Here is a 23,746-nt window from a genome sequence, read left to right as displayed (position 1 = left end):
TTCTTCTTGCAGAAGAAGAAGCTGTCTTTACAAAAAATCTTACCAACATTGAAGTCAGTGAAACAGACACTGTAAAACTGGTTTGTGAGGTCTCCAAGCCCGGAGCAGAAGTAATTTGGTACAAAGGGGATGAAGAGATCATTGAAACAGGAAGATATGAAACACTTACTGTTGGACGAAAGAGAACCCTGATCATTCAGAATGCTCACCTGGAAGACACTGGCAACTACAACTGCCGACTCCCAAGTTCTCGAACCGATGGCAAAGTCAAAGTTCATGGTATGAAAATTACAGTGAATACTATTGTATTTTAAGAAAATCATACTTGTTGCATGTAAGGTACAAATGCTTAATTTTTCAATATCTTGCAACTTTTTCTTTCCAGAACTTGCTGCTGAATTTATCTCAAAGCCTCAAAACATTGAAATACTTGAAGGAGAAAAGGCTGAGTTTGTCTGCTCTATATCAAAGGAAAGCTTTGCAGTCCAGTGGAAGAGAGATGATAAGACACTTGAATCTGGAGATAAATATGACATAATTGCTGATGGCAAAAAGAGGATCCTAGTTGTGAAAGATGCCACATTACAAGATATGGGCACTTATGTAGTCATGGTTGGGGCTGCCAGAGCAGCAGCTCACTTGACAGTAATTGGTAAGTTTGTTTGTGCTTCTTGGATTTACTTATATTTGCATCTACCACATTAGTACTTCTTCATACTATAAAATCTTGTTGATTGCTTTCAGAAAAACTCAGGATCATAGTTCCTCTGAAGAACACCCGTGTGAAGGAACAACAAGAAGCTGTCTTTAACTGTGAGGTCAATACCGAAGGTGCCAAAGCCAAATGGTTCAGAAATGAAGAAGCCATATTTGATAGTTCAAAATACATTATTCTCCATAAAGACCTGGTCTACACCCTCAGAATTAGAGATGCACAATTAGATGATCAAGCCAACTATAATGTGTCTCTGACCAATCACAGAGGTGAAAATGTTAAGAGTGCAGCCAATCTAATTGTAGAAGGTAAGTCACTTATTTGACATTAGAGATTTTAAAAATCAATTTCTATTACGAAAACAATTAAAATCAACACTCTTCTTCTCCTTTCCAACAGAGGAAGACCTTAGGATCACTGAGCCTCTTAAAGATATTGAAACAATGGAGAAGAAATCTGTCACATTCTGGTGCAAGGTGAACCGTCTCAATGTAAGACTGAACTGGACCAAAAACGGAGAAGAGGTGGCTTTTGACAACCGTGTTTTGTACAGAATTGATAAATATAAGCACTCTCTAATCATTAAAGACTGTGGCTTCCCAGATGAAGGTGAATACATTGTCACTGCTGGACAAGATAAATCTGTTGCTGAACTTCTCATCATAGAAGCCCCTACAGAATTTGTGGAACACTTAGAAGACCAGACAGTCACTGAGTTTGACGAAGCTGTCTTCTCCTGCCAGCTCTCCAGAGAGAAAGCAAATGTAAAATGGTACAGAAACGGGAGAGAAATCAAAGAAGGCAAAAAGTACGTGAGAGCTTCTCAGTCTCTATTTCTGTAGCTATATATACAAGTTTGCCAATTTAGTGGTCATTATGCAAGCTAACCAATAATTCAATCTCTTCTTTTAGATACAAATTTGAAAAAGATGGCAGAATACATAGACTCATTATAAAAGACTGCAGGCTGGATGATGAATGTGAATATGCTTGTGGAGTAGAAGACAGGAGGTCTCGAGCTAGACTCTTTGTGGAAGGTACATATTAAGTGAAAGGACGATTTTTAATACTAGTATGTTTTTAAATGTTGTTAATCCCAATACAAACATGTTTGTATTTATTTCACATTTGCTTTTCAGAAATCCCTGTTGAGATCATCAGGCCTCCCCAAGACATCCTTGAAGCCCCTGGTACTGATGTTGTCTTTTTAGCTGAGCTCAACAAAGATAAGGTGGAAGTCCAGTGGCTAAAAAACAACATGATTATTGTCCAGGGTGACAAACACCAGATGATGAGTGAAGGAAAGATACACAGGCTACAGATTTGTGACATTAAGCCCCGTGACCAGGGTGAATACAGATTTATTGCCAAAGACAAAGAAGCCAGAGCTAAGCTTGAACTGGCAGGTAAGTCCCTTTCTTTTATTTTCAAACATCCTCACAATACCACAGATACTGGGTAGGTTTCAGATTTCACAGTTACTTAATGAGAAAATGTTTGTGAGAGCTTTTTATTCCTATTAAGCCTTGTCCACATGTTAACTATTCTAATTCCTCTTACCACCAAGTGTCCTGAGTAAGAGGAAATTGACAGCATTGCTCTTTACATGCGATAACCTTGCACAGCTCCTGGCACGTGGCAGCTGTTCGTTAACTCCTAGAATTAACCTATTGCCCTGAGAGTCTTCCCAGCAAACCCAGACCTAGAGACAGCCCCATACTTTTCTACTTTCCAGATCCCTGTGGGGCCTCTTAGGTCTGTTCTCATCCTGACCCAAGCTTCCAAGACATCCTTAGAGGTTGGCATTTTGAAAGAGCCATTAATGTACCTCTTATGCATAAGAACAAGTTTATCTAGTTTATCTTGAACTAAGTATGAGGTGCCTATTTTATATAAAAAACAAAAAACCAAAAACATGTTCTGTGCACTATATTCAGGCCTCTGTTATTATTATTGGCAAAGAATGGAGATTTTTGTGGTTTCATATCATACTTAGTCCTCTATTCTTCAGAGTCTGATAATTTGCAAAATAAGCCATGAGAACTCTAAGTCAGCTAGTGTTCTCTCCTGTAAAGTTACTGTGACACGTAACCAGTATTTGCTAACAAATGCATAGTAAAGAAGCTGTGGCATAGCTGGACTACAATAAATAACTCAAAAGCATTCACATATTATTTTTCTCACTAGCCGCACCTAAAATCAAGACAGCTGACCAAGACCTGGTGGTTGATGTTGGCCAGCCTCTGACCATGGTGGTGCCCTATGATGCCTACCCCAAAGCAGAAGCTGAGTGGTTTAAAGAAAATGAACCTCTATCTTCAAAAACTGTTGATACTACAGCTGAACAGACTTCTTTCAGAATTTTAGAAGCCAAGAAAGGAGACAAAGGAAGGTATAAAATTGTGCTTCAGAACAAACATGGAAAAGCAGAAGCATTCATCAATTTACAAGTTATTGGTAAGCCCTTGAGTCATTTGACTTTATTGGCAAAGCATAACTAAAAGCGTGATAACACACTAAAACAAAAAATGTATATGTGAATTCCAGATGTTCCTGGGCCAGTACGTAACTTAGAAGTGACAGAAACATTTGATGGTGAAGTGAGCCTCGCTTGGGAAGAACCATTAACTGATGGTGGAAGCAAAATCATAGGTTATGTTGTTGAAAGACGTGACATCAAGAGAAAGACCTGGGTTCTGGCCACTGACCGTGCAGAGAGTTGTGAGTTTACTGTCACTAGACTACAAAAAGGAGGAGTTGAGTACCTATTCCGTGTGAGCGCAAGAAATAGAGTTGGCACTGGTGAACCAGTAGAAACTGACAGTCCTGTAGAAGCAAGGAGTAAATATGGTAAGAAGAAGTTTTTAAGTAAATTGTAAATTAGCTTATCTTTGCTTTTATCCCTGAGATAACCTAAAGCCCGTGTTTTCTGGAAATCCAGATGTTCCAGGCCCTCCTTTGAATGTAATGGTCACTGATGTGAACAGATTTGGTGTCTCATTGACATGGGAACCACCAGAGTATGATGGAGGTGCCAAGATCACAAACTACGTCATTGAATTAAGGGACAAGACTTCTATCAGATGGGAAACTACCATGACAGTAAGAGCTGAAGACCTGTCTGCAACTGTCACTGATGTGGTGGAAGGACAGGAGTACAGTTTCCGGGTTAGGGCCCAAAACCGAATTGGAGTTGGAAAACCAAGTGCAGCCACACCCTTCATCAAAGTTGCTGATCCAATTGGTGAGTCCATCAAAAAAAGGGAAATAAGTACTCCATTTAATCAAGAAATTAAGCTTATCGATTAAAATAAATCAAATTAAACAGAAGTTAATGAAAAGAACATCAAAAAAATTTGAACAAAATTGTAGAAATCCAGACTGGGCCTGCTTGTATCCAGTGAATATGGGGATGATAGAAATGATTACAGCATTATCTTAATAAGCTGTCACTGAATTAAATGGTATGCTCCAACTCTTTCTTCCAATCCAGAGAGACCAAGTCCTCCTGTGAACCTAAACTCCTCAGATCAGACTCAGTCATCAGTTCAGCTCACATGGGAACCTCCTCTGAAAGATGGAGGAGGCCCAATATTGGGCTATATAATAGAACGATGTGAAGAAGGGAAAGATGATTGGATTCGTTGCAATAAGAAACTTGTCCCTGAACTGACTTATAAGGTAGGGCATGTGTATCTAAAATAAATAGTCAGTAAATGATCATGGACTTAAATGTATATGTATTTTACAAATATTGATTCATAATTTTAGGTTACTGGATTACAAAAAGGAAATAAATATTTATATCGAGTATCTGCAGAAAATGAAGCTGGTGTTTCAGATCCATCTGAAATTCTTGGTCCTCTAACTGCTGATGATGCATTTGGTAAATGGATATTTTATTTTTAGATTTGGGAACAGCACATAGCTACTTTGGGGTACCAGGGATTTAAATACAGTACTGGAAACTCATTAAGTTTTCTTTTTGGTAGTTGAACCAACAATGGATTTAAGTGCATTTAAAGATGGCCTGGAGGTTATTGTGCCAAATCCTATCAAGATCCTGGTTCCAAGTACAGGCTATCCAAGGCCAACTGCTACCTGGTCTTTTGGAGATAAAGTACTAGAAGCAGGAGACCGTGTGAAAATGAAAACCCTATCTGCCTACGCTGAGCTTATCATTTCTCCAAGTGAACGTCCAGACAAGGGCATTTACATGCTGAAGTTAGAAAATCGTGTGAAAGCAATTTCTGGGGAGATTGATGTCAGTGTAATTGGTAAGGAACGAAACTTTTGTGATCTAAGGTGATTTCACAGTATTAACAAATATTGGTTCAAGCTATTAATGACTTCTGACTGCATTTTTTTTTTTCAGCTCGCCCAAGTGCACCCAAAGAACTGAAATTCGGTGAGATAACCAAGGACTCAGTACTTTTGACTTGGGAACCACCAGATGATGATGGAGGAAGTCCATTAACCGGATATGTTGTTGAAAAGCGAGAAGTCAGCCGGAAAACATGGACTAAAGTGAGTTTTGAGCAGCAACTACAGAAAAGAGAGTGGGGGGAAATCCCGGAATGTCGAGATGCCTTGCAAAGTTTTATGTTTTTACCTTTACCTTGCTGAAAAAGTACCTAAAACCTTTTAAAAGGTATTGATGCTAATGCTTCCTGAGGCAGTTCAACCAAGATTTGGTGTAATTGCCTCATTTTGTGAGCCTTACCAGATTTTCAACTAGGTTTATTAAAAAATAAAACAAAACTTACCTACTCACTTGGTACCTGATAAGTATCCTATATGCCCTTTTAAGCTATAAGCCATTCTAAGGACACTAAGTACTTAACTCCCTGGTGGTCATACTTCTTCTCACTCCACTAGATTACCTTAGTTTGCCTAATCTGCCATTTTCTCTCCTCAGTTTATACCATTACTGTTTTTTACCTTGATTTATCATATTTCTAATAACCAAGCTGGTAGAAAGAATCAACACCTTATTTGTCGATTTTTTAATGTGTACAAACCATGAAGCAGTTCCACCTTACATTAGGCGTCAAATATTATTATGTCTTACTTTGCAATTTTTTCCTTAATATGAAATTAACATAATAATAATCCTTAGCATTCAAAACAACTTCCATTTGTAACCCTGCTCATGGTAAAAATATTTTGACTTAGGCAGAGTTTTTGGAAAACAGTTTATTAACTGTATTGCTTTGTCCCAGGTTATAGACTCTGTGACCAACCTAGAATTCACAGTTACTGATCTTGTTCAAGGAAAGGAATATTTATTTAAAGTCTGTGCTCGTAACAAGTGTGGCCCTGGAGAACCTGCATATGTTGATGAACCTGTAAATATGTCAGCTCCTGCAAGTGAGTACATTCTTGATATTTTCTTACCTAGCCTCTTGTTACCTGTTTTTGCTTTTATTTTTATTTATGTATGTATTTATTTATTTGGCCGTGCCACTCAGCTTGTGGGATCTTAGTTCCCCGACCAGGGATCGAACCCATGTCCCCTGCACTGGAAGCACAGAGTCCTAACCACTGTACCACCAGGGAATGCCCACCTGTTTTTGCTTTTAGACCTGGAGTTGAAGTTATGGGGGAAAGACACAGGTTGGCAGTATGGAGATTTCATAGATGGCCTAGCTAAGACTGACTCTCTCTTTAAAATGCTATAGCGGTACCTGACCCACCAGAGAATGTTAAGTGGAGAGATCGAACAGCCAAGAGCATCTTCCTAACATGGGATCCACCTAAACATGATGGTGGTTCACGCATCAAAGGATATATAGTTGAAAAATGTCCACGTGGTTCTGATCGATGGGTCGCTTGTGGAGACCCAGTTGCAGAAACAAAGTAAGTTTTTAAATTATTTGGCACAAAAGTAAATATTTACTCTTACTAAAATGGGCTTTCTTTTGGGAAATGTAAATGTTAAGTTTAGAACTTCCTTGGTGTGCCTGTCTGATTTTTAAAAGTGCTGCTGAACTTACCCTTTAATCAAGGTTTTCATTAGTTAAAATGTTGAAGCAATCCAGAATTAAAGGATAGTGTTATACCAGGAGTATGAATTTTGGAAATATTATGAATACTACACAGTGGAACAGATTAAATGCATTAAGTAAAATATCCTATTTTGTTTTCTGACAGAATGGAAGTAACAGGTCTTGAAGAAGGCCAGTGGTATGCCTATCGCGTGAAGGCCTTGAATAGGCTAGGAGCTAGCAAACCAAGCAAACCCACAGAAGAAATCCAGGCTGTGGACACACATGGTACTTACTTTTGGTTTTTGCTTTATCAGTCAGACTTTTGACTTTAATTCTGCCCAAACTTGGTAACATCGTAAATAATCTTTTCCAATTCAGAGGCTCCAGAAGTTTTCCTCGACGTGAAGCTCCTTGCGGGTCTCACTGTAAAAGCGGGAACTAAGATTGAACTTCCTGCCACTGTAACTGGCAAACCTGAACCTAAAGTAACCTGGACAAAGGCTGACATGCTTCTGAAGCAGGACAAAAGAATCACCATTGAAAACGTTCCTAAAAAATCCACAGTGACGATCGTGGATAGTAAGAGAAGTGACAGTGGCACATACATTGTCGAGGCCATGAACGTCTGTGGTCGGGCCACTGCTGTGGTAGAAGTGAACGTCTTAGGTAAGGGAGGCTCTCGTTTTAAAAATGGGCAAACTCGTTCCAGCTACTTTTGAAACTAAAACATATTAAACAAATGCTTTTCTCTGAGTGTGTAATGTCATCCACAGATAAACCTGGACCCCCAGCTGCTTTAGACATCATGGAAGTGACCAACGAGTCATGTCTTCTCACATGGAACCCACCACGCGATGATGGCGGATCTAAAATCACAAACTATGTCGTGGAGAGAAGAGCAACCGACAGTGATATGTGGCACAAGCTCTCGTCAACTGTCAAGGATACAAAGTTCAAGGCAACCAAATTAACACCCAATAAAGAATACCTCTTCAGAGTTGCTGCAGAAAACATGTACGGTGTTGGTGAGCCAGTTCAGGCCACTCCAATAACGGCCAAATATCAGTTTGGTAAGTTTCTCATTAATCAGGTGGCTAAAAAAAAAAAAAAAAAAAAAAAAAGATACTTGTGTCAAAGTTGGATTTAGGTGTCATATTTATATACAGGACATATAACACATATGATTATCCTGTCTATAGATCCACCTGGACCTCCAACTCGCCTAGAACCTTCTGACATCACTAAGGATGCAGTGACCCTCACATGGTGTGAGCCAGATGATGACGGTGGCAGCCCCATCACGGGTTACTGGGTTGAAAGATTAGATCCTGATACTGATAAATGGGTTAGATGCAATAAGATGCCAATAAAGGATACAACATACAGGTACACCCAAGCTCTCCATCAAGATGTCAAAAAAAGCAGTATATATAAATTTTCATTCTTTAGCATTCCTTTTGATTATACCTGATTATATATTACTATAAAATTTTAAATTATTTTTACTTATCTTTTCTATTACCACATAATTTCCAAAATGATATAAATTCCATTGAAGGGCACATTTCTTAATTTCTTACCATAAAATATAAACTGTCTGGAAGTTCCAAAGTGTTTGGTCCTCTAGTATATTATGGTAATGATTATTATTATAGATATTATAATTAGATTGGCACATGTGACCAAATCTAAAGTGTGTGACAGTTAAAAGGCAATTTTTAATTTATATTGAAATATTTCAGTTAAATATCCAAACCAGTTTTTCACAATTTAAATAAATTAGCTTCTTCTATGTGAAATAAACAGAGGTTTCTCCTTCTTATTGTGGTATTCAACTCACACTTTGTTCCTAATTCAGAGTGAAAGGTCTCACCAATAAGAAAAAATACAGATTCCGTGTGTTGGCTGAAAATCTTGCTGGACCTGGAAAACCAAGCAGATCAACTGAGCCAATCTTAATAAAGGATCCCATAGGTATTATTCATATATTTTCTGTGATTACTTTGAAGCTTATATTAATTCCTTTTGACAAACCTCAATAATGATTTCATTTCATTGGCTTGCAGATCCTCCATGGCCCCCTGGAAAACCAACCGTGAAAGATGTAGGCAGAACATCATTAATGTTGAGTTGGACAAAGCCAGAACACGATGGAGGGGCAAAGATCGATTCTTACGTCATTGAAATGCTAAAGACTGGAACAGAGGACTGGGTCCGAGTGGCCGAAGGGGTTCCCACCACCCAGCATTTGTTCCCAGGGCTCATGGAAGGGCAGGAATACTCATTCCGAGTTAGAGCTGTGAACAAGGCGGGCGAAAGTGAACCCAGCGAACCCAGTGACTCTGTGCTTTGCCGGGAGAAACTTTGTAAGTCACTCTTAATTATTTCATCCCTGCTATCTAATCTCTTAGTGACTACTAGAAAATTTAGTGAAGACTGAATATTGGACAATAAGAAATTGAATTATTTTTCCCTTCAGATCCCCCATCACCACCTCGCTGGCTTGAAGTTATCAATATTACAAAAAATACAGCAGACCTAAAGTGGACAGTTCCTGAGAAAGATGGAGGGTCGCCCATCACCAACTACATTGTGGAAAAGAGAGATGTGAGGCGGAAAGGCTGGCAAACAGTGGACACAACTGTCAAGGACACCAAGTGCACAGTGACCCCACTGACCGAGGGTTCTTTATATGTGTTCCGAGTTGCTGCAGAAAATGCCATAGGACAGAGTGACTATTGTGAAGTCGAGGACTCCGTCCTGGCCAAAGACACCTTTAGTATGCTAACTTCATCTTTGTGACACCATTTGTAGTGGATTGTCACTTTTCTCCCTGGTTTTTCTAACCACTGAATATTTTGCTTTCAGCCACCCCTGGACCTCCCTACGCTCTGACAGTGGTTGATGTGACGAAAGGACATGTTGACCTGAAGTGGGAACCACCTAAAAATGATGGTGGAAGACCAATACAGAGGTAGAATTTTAATTAACTCATAAAGAAAAATTTACATTCGGCTGAAAATTCTTTATTCGTGCCCATGAAATGCTTTGTTATTTCAATAGATATGTCATTGAGAAGAAAGAAAAGTTAGGTACCCGTTGGGTGAAAGCTGCAAAGACCTCAGGACCTGACTGTAACTTTAAAGTAACTGATGTCATTGAAGGAACAGAGGTCCAGTTTCAGGTTCGGGCAGAGAATGAAGCTGGAGTTGGACACCCAAGCGAACCCACGGAAATCCTGAAAATTGAAGATCCAACAAGTAAGTAGTGTTGATTATACGAAGGATATTGTCTAGAGCTTGATGATGAGACTGTGGATGTGAATGTTTCACTCTCTTTTCAGGTCCTCCTTCACCTCCCCTTGACCTGCATGTGACTGATGCTGGGAGAAAGCACATTGCCATTGCTTGGAAGCCTCCAGAGAAAAATGGTGGAAGTCCTGTTATAGGATACCATGTTGAAATGTGTCCAGTAGGCACTGAGAAATGGATGCGAGTTAACTCTCGCCCAATAAAAGACTTGAAATTCAAGGTTGAAGAAGGTGTTGTGCCCGACAAGGAGTATGTTCTGAGAGTGAGAGCCGTCAATGCTGTTGGTGTCAGTGAGCCATCTGAAATCTCTGAAAACGTGGTTGCCAAAGACCCAGACTGTAAGAACAGTTTCTTTTTATAATTAATAAAGTAGGCTTTACTCATGCACTGCATTTTGACACACCCTTTTTATCCCCTTTTGGATTATCTCTTACAGGCAAGCCAACAATTGATCTGGAGACTCACGACATTGTCGTCATTGAAGGTGAAAAATTAAGCATTCCTGTTCCCTTCAGAGCTGTCCCAGTTCCAACCGTTAGCTGGCATAAAGATGGCAAAGAAGTTAAAGCAAGTGATAGATTAACAATGAAGAAGGATCATATCTCTGCACACCTTGAAGTTCCCAAGAGTGTCCATGCAGATGCTGGAGTTTACACCATTACCCTGGAGAATAAGCTCGGCTCAGCAACTGCCTCAATCAATGTCAAAGTCATAGGTAATCATTCTTTGATGAAACACCAGACATTCTTCACCTGTTGGGAAAATTGGTTAACTCTGCAATATTAGTATAAGTGGCTTCATGAGCTGGCCATTTGTAAACTAAATGTCGTTTCAGATTATTTCTTCCCATATGAGAAGCAAAGCAATTCTGAAGAGATGAAATTGCTATTTAAACTCTGATTACACTAATTTACTTCTGTTGTAATTATTAGCATGTGAAGTACTAATTTAAATAAAAGATATGGCATACCCAAAGAATGTTTAAATAACCAATATTCATTTATTAATTGTATTTGCATGTTTTCATAAGTGTTCTCAACCAGGAGTGGTAACATTTTCTGCCCCCTTCCCCCCCACACATGGATGGTGTTTCAAAATTTGGGGGGCCATTTTTGCTTGGAACAAAGACTAAGGGGGAAGCTACTGACATTTACTAATTGGGAGCCAAGGATGCAAAATGGCCTGCAATGTCCTACTCAGAGAAAGAGTGTGCTTTTAAGATGCTGACTTTTCAGGTTACAATAATAATTGTCAATTTGATTTCTAATAGGCCTACCTGGACCATGCAAAGATCTTAAAGCAAGTGACGTGACCAAGAGTTCTTGTAAATTAACCTGGGAACCTCCAGAGTATGATGGTGGAAGCCCAATTCTTCATTACGTCCTAGAACGCAGAGAAGCTGGGAGGAGGACGTATATACCAGTCATGTCTGGTGAGAACAAACTGTCTTGGACTGTCAAAGATCTCATACCAAATGGTGAATACTTCTTCCGTGTTAAAGCTGTCAACAAGATTGGTGGAGGCGAATATATTGAACTGAAAAATCCAGTCATTGCTCAAGATCCGAAGCGTAAGTTTGAGCATGAATGTAATAGAGCTAAGAGTTAATATGCATTTTTTTTTAATTTTAAGGAGATGGGTTTCCCTATATTAACAGGTTTTTTCTTGTTCTTCAGAGCCCCCTGATCCACCTGTAGACGTTGAGGTACATAATCCTACAGCTGAGGCAATGACTATTACATGGAAGCCACCTTTGTACGACGGAGGGAGCAAGATAATGGGTTACATCATAGAAAAGATTGGTAAGGGTGAAGAGAGATGGAAGAGATGCAACGAACACCTGGTACCAGTCCTGACCTATACAGCAAAAGGCCTTGAAGAGGGAAAGGAATACCAATTCCGTGTGCGAGCAGAAAATGCTGCTGGTATTGGCGAACCTTCTCGGGCCACTCCTCCAACCAAAGCTGTAGATCCTATTGGTAAGTTGTGTTTAATGGGTTTGCCATTTTCCCATTGTAAAAGAAATGAGAATAGGTTTTGTCAGATATTTTAATCAGAATTGAAAACAATTACTGTTTTTAATCATTGCAGATGCCCCGAAAGTCATTATGAGAACAAGCCTAGAAGTGAGACGAGGTGATGAAATAGCACTCGATGCAACTATTTCTGGGTCACCTTACCCAACTATTACGTGGCTAAAGGATGAAAATGTTATCACACCAGAGGAAATTAGGAAGCGGGTAGCACCCTTGGTTAGGAGGAAGAAGGGTGAAGTTCAAGAAGAAGAACCATTTGTCCTGCCTCTGACACAGCGTTTGAGTATCGACAATAGTAAAAAAGGAGAATCTCAGCTACGTGTCCGAGATTCTCTCCGACCTGATCATGGCCTGTTTATGATCAAAGCTGAAAATGACCATGGTATTGCAAAAGCCCCTTGTACCGTCAGTGTGCTAGGTAAGTAGGTAAAACTACACCTTCCAATGGAAGAAAGTTAATATAAGAGTTTTGCGGGCAGTTAATAGAAGTGGGAAATAGCTTCAGCAAGGTATCCTCGGTCCCATTTTTTTCTCCTGGCTATGTAAAAGAAATCAACTGACCTTGTTATTCATTAGCTAATGTGATACAAAGATAGAGAGATGTAGGAAAAACAGAAGTTTATGTCTCAGAAGCACACTGTGTTTAGAAGTTTAGAAGCACACTAAACGTTTACATTTTCCATTGCTACACAAATTTTTAACCACTTCTGTCTTTCAAAATATCAGATATACCAGGACCACCAATCAACTTAGTATTTGAAGATATTAGAAAGACCTCAGTCATCTGTAAATGGGAACCACCCCTTGATGATGGTGGCAGTGAAATTTTAAACTACACTTTGGAAAAGAAAGACAAGATAAAACCTGACTCAGAATGGATTGTCGTCACTTCAACACTTAGACATTGCAAATATTCAGTGACAAAGTTGATTGAAGGAAAAGAGTACCTCTTTCGTGTAAGAGCTGAAAATAGGTTTGGGCCTGGACCACCATGTGTTTCAAAGCCACTTACAGCTAAAGATCCATTTGGTAAGGATCTTTAGCATTTAAACTTTGCCTTTTTATCATATGTTGGTATATATATTATCACAGCTTGTAAACTTGAATTTTTATGTCATACTAGGGAATTAATTCAAATGTGCCTTTTTAATTCTAATCAGAACCACCTGATGCACCCGATAAGCCCATTGTGGAAGATGTCACCAGTAACAGTATGCTAGTGAAATGGAATGAACCAGAAGATAATGGAAGCCCCATCTTGGGTTACTGGCTTGAAAAACGTGAGGTGAATAGCACACACTGGTCTCGTGTCAACCGAACCCTTCTGAATTCTCTGAAGACCAATGTAGAAGGCCTATTAGAGGGACTCACCTATGTCTTCAGAGTATGTGCCGAAAATGCAGCTGGACCTGGAAAGTTCAGTCCCCCCTCAGACCCCAAAACAGCACATGATCCAATCTGTAAGTAATTCCTTAAGAAGAAAGTGGGGTAAAGCATGGTCACTATAATTAACAGTACTGTTTTATATGCTTGAAAGTTGTTGACAGTGTAGATCTTAAGTGTGATCAAAAAGTGGTAATTGTGTGAGGGAATGGTGGTGTTAACTAACATTATTGTGGCAATCATTTTGCAATATATACATGTATCAAATCATCACATTGTACACCTTAAACTTATATACATTATATGTCAATAATATCTCAGTCAAACTGGAAAAAAAATCAAACTAAATACTAGCAATGACTATAGACACATATGTTGAGGTTGCAATGTAAAATTTTAAACATCTGTATTTATAACTTAAAAGTTTCACAAAGCAATAATTACCCATATTACATGCAATACACTGTGGGGGGAAAAAAAGTGGGATCACATAAGCTACTGCACATTTTAAAACCATCAGTGAGTTGTTTTTTTAAAAAAATATATTTATTTATTTATTGGCTGCATTGGGTCTTCGGTACCGAATGCAGGCTTTCTCTAGTTGTGGCAAGCGGGGGCTACCCTTTGTTGTGGTGCGTGGGCTTCTCATTGCGGTGGCTCCTCGTTGCGGAGCACAGGCTCCAGGCACACGGGCTTCAGCAGTTATGGCACCTGGGCTCAGTAGTTGTGGCTCGCGGGCTCTAGAGCGCAGGCTCAGTAGTTGTGACACACAGGCTTAGTTGCTCTGCGGCATGTGGGATCCTCCCAGACCAGGGCTTGAACCCGTGTCCCCTGCATTAGCAGGTAGATTCTTAACCACTGTGCCGCCAGGGAAGTACCCATCAGTGAGTTTTGATTTCTGTGTCTGCATTCATTCTAGCTCCACCTGGGCCACCTGTCCCAAGAGTCACTGACACAAGTTCCACAACTATTGAACTGGCATGGGAACCCCCAGCTTTCAATGGTGGTGGGGAAATTGTTGGCTACTTTGTTGATAAGCAGCTGGTTGGCACAAATGAATGGTCCCGCTGCACAGAGAAGATGATCAAGGCCCGTGAGTACACTGTCAAAGAAATCCGAGAGGGTGCCGATTACAAACTTCGAGTGAGTGCCGTCAACACTGCAGGTGAAGGACCACCTGGAGAAACAGAACCCGTTACTGTGGCTGAACCACAAGGTACTTAAAAGTTACATACATAAGATGATGGATATTTTCCCAGTATGAGATTTTTTTTTTTTTCATCTTTCTTGGGCTAATGTATGACTGTTCTCTTTCAACAGAGCCTCCAAATGTGGAACTAGATGTTTCTGTCAAGGCTGGAATACAGATCGTGGCTGGGAAGACTCTCAGAATTCCAGCTGTGGTAACTGGTCGTCCAGTGCCAACAAAAGTGTGGACCATAGAAGAAGGAGAGCTGGATAAAGACCGTGTTGAAATAGAGAACGTTGGAACCAAATCTGAACTAATTATCAAGAATGCATTAAGAAAAGATCATGGCAGATATGTGATTACAGCTACCAATAGCTGTGGTTCTAAATTTGCAGCAGCCCGGGTAGAAGTTTTTGGTAAGGAATATTACATGGATTTCCACAGGATTTTTCCTAAGTGATACTATCTTATTGCATTGATTTTTTTGTTGCCGTTTTATTTTTCAGATGTCCCTGGTCCAGTTCTTGATTTGAAACCCGTTGTAACAAACAGAAAAATGTGTCTGCTTAACTGGTCTGATCCAGCAGATGATGGAGGAAGTGATATCACGGGCTTTATTATTGAAAGAAAGGATGCTAAGATGCATACTTGGAGACAACCAATAGAGACTGAGAGATCTAAATGTGACATCACAGGTCTCCTTGAGGGACAAGAATATATGTACCGTGTGACTGCCAAGAACAAGTTTGGCTGTGGCCCTCCTGTTGAAATAGGACCAATTCTTGCAGTTGACCCACTAGGTAAAAAAGAAGGTTTTCATTGTGTATATAAAGTAAATACTGACTGCTTCTAGTTATGTCATTTATGTATAGAGAGCTTTATGGCTTCAAACTCCCAACAGTCTCAAGATCTATAGCTGGAATAATGAGAAAGGTAAACTAAATAACTACCAGCAACTTTAAGTATACCATGTTTACAATAATTTCAATGTAATTTTTGCACAAAACTGGGCATGGTTTTGCGTGCTGAAAACCCTGAATCACTGGAGCTTAGCACAACCTAAAAATAGTTTAGAAATATTACATCTTAGTAAGAAAATACACTGGAGTAATTAATTTAATAGTTCAGTAGTCAAAGAGAGTTCATTGTTTTTGAAAGATTATAGGACAGAAAACTGCCTTAGCGTAAATGCTTTAGTCTTCCTTTAGCTCTCAAGTAGTCCCCACACTGGAAGGATGAGGGGGGCACCAAAACCAGAAAGAGCCACCAAAGAATGGAAAACCAACCAAAGGAGATCTCCTTGACCAGTATAAACAAATAGGAAGCCCTAATATTGCACACACTTGGTAATGCATGCTGACATCCCATTCTAGAAAGCAAAGTCTTTGAGGATGCCCCGTTCCCCAAGAGACAGAGGAGTTATTCCTCCTCCTCCACCACCACCACCACCACCACCACCACCACCACCACCCCCCAAGAACAGGAACAAAATTACCTCCTCACTGTAACAGCTCATCTCAAAACGTCTACTACAGCTCAGGTTGTGCCAGAAAGAACAGAACAGAGTTGGACTTCTACCACTAAGCTCTGCTTCTGGTTGCAATAATAGTCAAGAGTGGATTGGGTCTAGTTTCACCATGCAAAGCTTATTCTTTCTATCTTGTCCTTCAGGACACAAAACTACAGCAGCATTACATAAATTCTCTTTCCACCCCCTGTTAAACCTACACTTGAGGCAACATGGTTCAATGTATGTTCAGTAGACATATCCATTTTCTGTTAATAAGAAAGGAACACTTGCTCTCAGCTGGCCATTCAAAGCAAAACTTCACAGACAGCCCTCCTAGGTCATTAAAATTAGAAGCTTTCCCACTGACAGAGGTAAAATATCTAAAATGCTAAATATAAAAATGCATACATGCACCTCAATTTTTAATCAATAATCTTGACTATAGAGTTTACTAAGAAAAATTCTGACTATATGAATGCCTGTAATTCTGTTAACTGAGATATTCTGAGGATTTTAAAGACAGATGTAACAATATGCCAAACAGAAACCTATTTTTCACATAATTAATCTGAATTGAAATGTGATTTCTTACATGAATACTTATTTCATTCTTGTCATTTCAACCTGCCTCTGGTTAAAGGTCCTCCAACGTCTCCCGAGAGGCTTACATATACGGAAAGGACCAAGTCCACTATCAACCTTGACTGGAAAGAGCCCCGCAGTAATGGTGGCTGCCCCATCCAAGGCTATATCATTGAAAAACGGCGTCATGACAAACCTGACTTTGAAAGAGTTAACAAGCGACTCTGCCCAACCACATCTCTTCTGGTTGAAGATCTTGATGAACACCAAATGTATGAGTTTCGTGTCAAGGCCGTCAACGAAATTGGTGAAAGCGAACCATCCCTGCCTCTTAATGTGGTCATACAAGATGATGAAGGTGTTGAATCTGAACATAATAATCATTTTAATGCACTTTATCTCATAGGTTGAGCAAACATCCTTATGACTTGGCTATTTTTTTTCCCCTTTCCCTTCTCTTTGCAGTGCCTCCAACTATTAAGTTGCACCTGTCTGTTCGAGGAGACACCATCAAAGTTAAGGCGGGAGAGCCTGTTAACATCCCTGCAGATGTGACAGGCCTTCCAATGCCTAAAATTGAGTGGTCCAAGAATGAAACTGTGATTGAAAAGCCCACCGATGCACTTAAGATAACCAAGGAAGAAGTATCCCGAAGTGAGGCAAAGACTGAGCTTAGCATTCCCAAAGCAACCCGGGAGGACAAAGGCACTTACACGGTGACTGCTTCTAATCGCCTTGGCTCAGTGTTCCGAAATGTCCAAGTTGAAGTATATGGTAAGTGACACGCTTTCTTATATATAAAAAAAAAAAGAAATCCAGTGTCTGTTTAAGAATTTGCTTCTCAATCGCCTCCTTTGGTTCCATTTCAGATCGTCCATCCCCACCAAGAAATCTTGCTGTTATTGACATTAAAGCTGAATCTTGCCACTTAACGTGGGATGCCCCTCTAGACAATGGTGGGGGTGAAATCACCCATTATGTCATTGACAAACGCGATGCAAGCAGGAAGAAAGCTGAATGGGAAGAAGTCACCAACACTGCTGTAGAGAGGAGATATGGGGTAAACTCTTCTAAGTATTTTCTTATGCACACTTAAAGGACATAACTCTGAATTAACACCATTCTAGCATGACCTTGGAATTTAATGATTAAACTCAAAACCACACACAAAAAGCTTAAGTATAGTTTTTAGCATCTTGCACATAAAGCCACTTAGTAAACACTTTGATATACAGATCCTCTTTTACTTGAGAGAGCCACTATTAGGTGCAATAAATTTACACATTCTCATTTTAAAAGACTTTCTCCATGTTTGAGTGGAGAAACTCAGATAACTGAGTTTATAGAAGTATTTTTTTTACAGCCTTCCCTACCAAAATAACTGGAATTTTAAAACAAGTGAAAATCAATGTAAGTATATTGTTTTTAAGAAATTATTATTCATCTGATTTCTAGATCTGGAAACTTATCCCCAATGGTCAGTATGAGTTCCGAGTTAGGGCAGTGAATAAATATGGAACCAGCGATGAATGCAAATCAGATAAAGTGGTCATTCAAGATCCTTATCGCACTCCTGGACCTCCGGGAAAGCCAGAAGTTTTGGAGCGCACCAAAGGGTCGATGCTAGTGAGGTGGACTCCTCCTCTGGACAACGGCGGCTCTCCAATTACTGGCTACTGGCTGGAGAAGAGAGAAGAGGGAGGTGCCTACTGGTCACGTGTTAGCCGAGCACCGATAACCAAAGTGGGATTGAAAGGCGTGGAATTTAATGTTCCCCATTTGATTGAAGGTGTTAAATACCAGTTCAGAGCGATGGCAATAAACGCTGCAGGAGTTGGCTCTCCCAGTGAACCATCAGACCTAGCTGTTGCAGGAGATCCCATATGTAAGTATGCTTCCATTTCTGGAATTTATCAAGGGCAAAGCCACTAAATGGATAGGTCTGCTCTTAAATTTCTTGTATATTTCTATGCCAAATTATTTTATTTATTAAAATAAAAAGTTTCATACTTATATAGACTATCAGAAGTATATATGTATGTGTGTATACATACACACACACACTATGCACACATATCTAATATGTACATATACATGTATATGCATACACATACATACAAAAACTCATACAGTGTTTAAACACTTAGATTAAATCTAGTATTGTATGAGGAATCACAATAATAAAGACCCTGGACTATAAGCTCCTCTCTGTTCCCATACCTTAAATAAACCTCTCTCATTAATTAGCTACTGTGGAAGTTATCTCCCTCACTAAACAGTCAGACCCTCCAGTAGGAGTTCAACAAAAGCAAAAGGTTGTTAAATTTTCAATAGTATATATTGAATAAAGATATAAGATCTTCAAGCACAGTCTGTGAGGTCAAATAAAAGAAAAAAACAATTCTGAAAGATCTATGAGCAGATCAGTTCAAAAATCAAAATACCATGGCCTTAATGATTAATTTCATTTGCTATATAAATGGATTTTCTGTGGGAAAAAAAATTCAGCTATCTGTTAAAAAGACTTAAAATAATCTAAGTTCTATACAGAGCATATATAAAAAATGAATTAGTCATTCATCCTGTAAGCCGGTAGTAAACATATGCTATGTGCAAAGAGCTGTCCTAGGCACTGGAGAGGAAAGAGCTATGGTTAAAAAGATGAATGGAGTAAAAGAATTTCCATAATCGTAAAGCACTGTCAGAAATGTGATGGATTGTCACTTGATTAGGGACAGGGTCAATGGCTACAGTAAAGGGCTTAAGATTAGTTTGTGTTCAAAAGTTTACCAGCTAATGATGAAATCATTTTTTTATTTTAATTTTATGGTAGGTTAAATTAAAATAAGCTTTTAGTAGAGAATATTGCAGAATCTCTTCAAAGGGATCTCAAAAGTGAAATAGCTTTTCACCGATTGTGTGTAAATAGAGTATTTCTCTATCTAGAGCTAGTCAGTAATCTTTCTACTCCCAGTTAGTTGTTTGCTTTCTTTGTTTTAGCATTAATGCTAAATGAAAATAGATTTTCTTATATTTCTCTTCTCTAGAAGGTAATTTATTCCTTTGGCATTCCTATTTTAATATTTTAATAGATTAAAAATAAGATATGACCAGGTATAGTAAAACATTCTTATAGTATATAAATCTATCATCCCACTGGCTTCAAAATCTGATTTTTTTATTTTTTATTTTTTTATTAGATCCACCTGGGCCACCTTCTCGCCCAGAGGTCAAAGATAAAACAAAGTCAAGCATCTCACTAGCATGGAAACCTCCAGCCAAAGATGGTGGCAGTCCGATCAAAGGATACATTGTAGAAATGCAAGAAGAAGGTACTACTGACTGGAAAAGCGTAAACGAACCAGACAAACTTCTAACTACCTGTGAATGTGTGGTGCCGAATTTGAAAGAGCTCAGGAAGTACAGATTCCGAGTGAAAGCTGTCAATGAAGCTGGTGAATCTGAACCAAGTGATACAACTGGAGAGATCCCTGCCACTGATATTCAAGGTACTAGTCCTTAATCCATTTATGTATTCATCTTTTGATCTTATTATGAAATTGATTCATTTGTTGAAGACATGTCAATTACTTTTTTGAAAAAGGTGAGCTAAATCCTGTTATATTATCCATGGTATTACAGAGGTACCAGAAATTTTCATTGACATTGGAGCACAAGACTGTCTGATTTGTCAAGCTGGCACACAGATTAGGATTCCTGCTGTCATCAAGGGACGCCCAACACCAAAATCATCTTGGGAATTTGATGGAAAGGCAAAGAAGGCAATGAAGGTAAGAAAATTATAATTCTCTGCATCTCCCATTGACTCACTCTAAGGAATATTTACACTATAACTGACTATCTTCTTTTCTAATAGGATGGGGTTCATGACATACCTGAAGATGCACAGGTAAAAAAAAACAAAAAACTGAAATGATTCAGAATCGGATTGACTTCAATACTGCTATTATTTCATTCAGTGTATGACTGCTATTTTCTTTGTACAGCTGGAGACTGCTGAAAACTCATCCGTAATTATTATTCCGGAATGTAAACGATCTCATTCAGGCAAATACAGCATCACAGCCAAGAACAAAGCAGGACAAAAGACTGCAAATTGCAGAGTTAAAGTCATGGGTAAGAAAGACTTTAAAAGTTATTATGGAATAAGAACAAATTATTTTAAACAAGGCACCACTGTTTATATTGTGATTTGCATCCAACAGATGCACCAGGGCCACCCAAAGATCTGAAAGTCAGTGACATCACAAGGGGTAGTTGCAGGCTTACATGGAAGATGCCGGATGATGATGGAGGAGACAGGATCAAAGGCTATGTTATTGAGAAGAGAACTATTGATGGAAAAGCTTGGACTAAAGTCAATCCAAACTGTGGAAGCACTTCATTTGTAGTTCCTGACCTCATCTCTGAACAGGAATACTTCTTCCGCGTGCGGGCACAAAACCGTTTTGGTATTGGTGCTCCCGTGGAAACCATTCAGAGGACCACTGCCAGAGATCCAATATGTAAGTTTTTAAGTCTAAGATTAAAGTAGCCTCCTAAACTTGAAATATATTGTTATAAATAATGATTAATACTTTCTTTAACTATTTTTAAAGATCCTCCTGATCCCCCTATTAAACTCAAGATTGGCCTCATAACAAAGAACACAGTACACCTGTCATGGAAACCCCCAAAGAATGATGGGGGCTCCCCGGTCACCCACTATATTGTTGAGTGCCTTGCGTGGGATCCTACTGGGACAAAGAAAGAAGCATGGAAACAGTGCAATAAGCGCGATGTGGAAGAACTGGAGTTTACGGTGGAAGACCTGGTAGAGGGTGGGGAATATGAATTCAGAGTCAAAGCTGTCAATGCCGCAGGAGTCAGCAAACCTTCAGCCACTGTTGGCCCCACGACTGTCAAAGACCAGACATGTACGTACCAATGCATTATCTATCAGAGAATGTCCTCTTCGTGAATGCCTTCCTAGATACTCAAGAACAGTCCAAAATAAAAAGAGATGTCTCTGTACATCAGAAGCTACCATGGGTTGAGTCTGGACGTGGGCCCATTACCCAATCACTCAAGCCCTCAACTTCCACAGAATTATCATATTTCCTTACATATTACCTTTCCTTTACTGAAAGGAAATACTGTTTGGAATTTCCTTACTCTAATTTTTCTCCATGGCAGGCTGTTTTACTTACCAGAAGTTAAAACAGTTCCTCTGCATGCTCCTCAAAAAGGGCAGAAAGTAACCAGTTATTTGCTTAGCAACTGTTGAGACCCATTTATCTTCACAATCGAGTTTCTTTTTCTTAAGTAGAAACTTATATACCATCACAGCCATGAATAATCTGGGAACAGCATCAAAGGAAATGAGACTGAATGTCCTTGGTAACGGTTACGTGGTTTTATTAAAACTACATGATTTTCTCTATTTGAGAAAAAGATATATCTACTTTAAGAGATAGGGCTTCCCTGGTGGCGCAGTGGTTGAGAGTCCGCCTGCCGATGCAGGGGAAACGGGTTCGTGCCCCGGTCCGGGAGGCTCCCACATGCCGCGGAGTGGCTGGGCCCGTGAGCCATGGCCGCTGAGCCTGCGCATGCGGAGCCTGTGCTCTACAACGGGAGGGGCCACAACAGTGAGAGGCCCGTGTATAGCAAAAAAAAAAAAAAAGATAAAATATCCACACAAATATGGTAATAATTCTTCCTCTCATTATTGTTACCATCATTACTGCTGTGTATTTGTTAGTTCTCTCTTCTAAATATAGGAAAGCTGTAGTCACTACTCCCTGTGCATATTCTTATACTAAATTCATGAAAAATGGAAAATTGCTTTGCCTCTACTAGCAGTTAGCTATATTTCTTAAAGGGGGAATTCATCTCAGAACGAACAAAGTAGGTCCCCTCATTAACTCTGCATAAATATTAGGGAATATCATGAAAGAACTCCCAAGTTTAAGATACTATAGTTTCACTTCTCTCTGCCCTTTTTCAATATCTACAATCATAATGATGCCAGGTAAGAGAGAGACAGTAGCTGATACATAGCCACATGTAGATCAATAAAGGATGATGACCACATATGCCTGTTCCCTAAACTGGTATAAATTAGCTGAAGACAGATCTGTTCTTTATGTTAGGTAGGGCTATAAAGCCTGCTTATAGTAGATCAAATAACTTTATCATCACTGTGAATTCTACTTTCGATCCTTTAGTGTTTGTTTTATGTTCCTAATGACAACATTTTTTTTTTTTAATAATCTAGGCCCACCTTCAATTGAGCTAAAAGAATTCATAGAGGTTGAAGAAGGAACTGATGTTAGCATTGTGGCCAAAATTAAAGGTGTGCCATTCCCGACACTAACCTGGTTTAAAGCTCCTCCAAAGAAGCCTGATAACAAAGAACCTGTTGTCTACGACACCCATGTCAACAAACTGGTGGTGGATGATACCTGCACTCTAGTTATTCCACAGTCTCGTAGGAGCGACACTGCCTTATATACCATCACAGCTGTGAATAATCTGGGAACAGCATCAAAGGAAATGAGGCTGAATGTCCTTGGTAAAGATTACATGGTTTTATTAAAACTACATGATTTTCTATCCATAAACGTAATATCTGTCTTTAAGATCATTCTCCTAATAAAGTTTTCTTTTTTAAAACCATTTTAGGTCGCCCTGGCCCTCCAGTGGGACCAATAAAGTTCGAATCTATTTCAGCAGATCAAATGACATTATCTTGGCTTCCACCTAAAGATGATGGTGGGTCTAAGATTACAAACTACGTAATTGAGAAAAGAGAAGCTAACAGGAAGACATGGGTGCATGTCTCCAGTGAACCTAAAGAGTGCACGTACACAATTCCAAAATTGCTAGAAGACCATGAATATGTATTCCGAATCATGGCCCAGAATAAATATGGCATTGGGGAACCTCTTGACAGTGAACCAGAAACAGCAAGAAACCTCTTCTGTAAGTCGGACATGTTTCACCTTCAAAGTCATTCTTATTTGTGTTT

At 39.4% G+C, this 23,746-nt stretch overlaps 1 protein-coding gene across 1 annotated transcript in view; it reads left to right on the top strand.

Annotated features, from left to right (window-relative positions):
* Positions 1-23,746, top strand: part of LOC309809376 (titin) — a 299,194-nt gene that overhangs the window by 201,872 nt on the left and 73,576 nt on the right. Inside the window, exons 211-256 of the mRNA XM_082630429.1 lie at positions 13-279; positions 386-652; positions 745-1,023; positions 1,115-1,523; positions 1,628-1,752; positions 1,855-2,121; positions 2,903-3,172; positions 3,263-3,565; positions 3,657-3,959; positions 4,209-4,396; positions 4,487-4,601; positions 4,708-4,992; positions 5,091-5,242; positions 5,938-6,085; positions 6,397-6,574; positions 6,869-6,990; positions 7,084-7,371; positions 7,479-7,775; positions 7,905-8,091; positions 8,564-8,679; positions 8,772-9,071; positions 9,185-9,484; positions 9,574-9,679; positions 9,769-9,965; positions 10,049-10,354; positions 10,453-10,731; positions 11,287-11,586; positions 11,693-11,995; positions 12,108-12,470; positions 12,779-13,081; positions 13,213-13,512; positions 14,355-14,651; positions 14,756-15,040; positions 15,131-15,424; positions 16,775-17,074; positions 17,182-17,490; positions 17,586-17,776; positions 18,172-18,601; positions 19,917-20,225; positions 20,359-20,507; positions 20,594-20,626; positions 20,724-20,853; positions 20,943-21,242; positions 21,336-21,653; positions 22,994-23,290; positions 23,401-23,700. Of these exons, the coding sequence (XP_082486555.1) occupies positions 13-279; positions 386-652; positions 745-1,023; positions 1,115-1,523; positions 1,628-1,752; positions 1,855-2,121; positions 2,903-3,172; positions 3,263-3,565; positions 3,657-3,959; positions 4,209-4,396; positions 4,487-4,601; positions 4,708-4,992; positions 5,091-5,242; positions 5,938-6,085; positions 6,397-6,574; positions 6,869-6,990; positions 7,084-7,371; positions 7,479-7,775; positions 7,905-8,091; positions 8,564-8,679; positions 8,772-9,071; positions 9,185-9,484; positions 9,574-9,679; positions 9,769-9,965; positions 10,049-10,354; positions 10,453-10,731; positions 11,287-11,586; positions 11,693-11,995; positions 12,108-12,470; positions 12,779-13,081; positions 13,213-13,512; positions 14,355-14,651; positions 14,756-15,040; positions 15,131-15,424; positions 16,775-17,074; positions 17,182-17,490; positions 17,586-17,776; positions 18,172-18,601; positions 19,917-20,225; positions 20,359-20,507; positions 20,594-20,626; positions 20,724-20,853; positions 20,943-21,242; positions 21,336-21,653; positions 22,994-23,290; positions 23,401-23,700 (11,565 nt within the window). The remainder of the gene's footprint in view (positions 1-12; positions 280-385; positions 653-744; positions 1,024-1,114; positions 1,524-1,627; positions 1,753-1,854; positions 2,122-2,902; positions 3,173-3,262; positions 3,566-3,656; positions 3,960-4,208; positions 4,397-4,486; positions 4,602-4,707; positions 4,993-5,090; positions 5,243-5,937; positions 6,086-6,396; positions 6,575-6,868; positions 6,991-7,083; positions 7,372-7,478; positions 7,776-7,904; positions 8,092-8,563; positions 8,680-8,771; positions 9,072-9,184; positions 9,485-9,573; positions 9,680-9,768; positions 9,966-10,048; positions 10,355-10,452; positions 10,732-11,286; positions 11,587-11,692; positions 11,996-12,107; positions 12,471-12,778; positions 13,082-13,212; positions 13,513-14,354; positions 14,652-14,755; positions 15,041-15,130; positions 15,425-16,774; positions 17,075-17,181; positions 17,491-17,585; positions 17,777-18,171; positions 18,602-19,916; positions 20,226-20,358; positions 20,508-20,593; positions 20,627-20,723; positions 20,854-20,942; positions 21,243-21,335; positions 21,654-22,993; positions 23,291-23,400; positions 23,701-23,746) is intronic.

Source organism: Mesoplodon mirus (assembly GCF_964341445.2).
Source record: "Mesoplodon mirus genome assembly, chromosome: 8".
Taxonomy (NCBI): Eukaryota; Metazoa; Chordata; class Mammalia; order Artiodactyla; family Ziphiidae; genus Mesoplodon; species Mesoplodon mirus.
The sequence above is the reverse complement of the archived record's forward strand: the minus strand, read 5'-3'. Positions and strand labels throughout refer to the sequence as shown.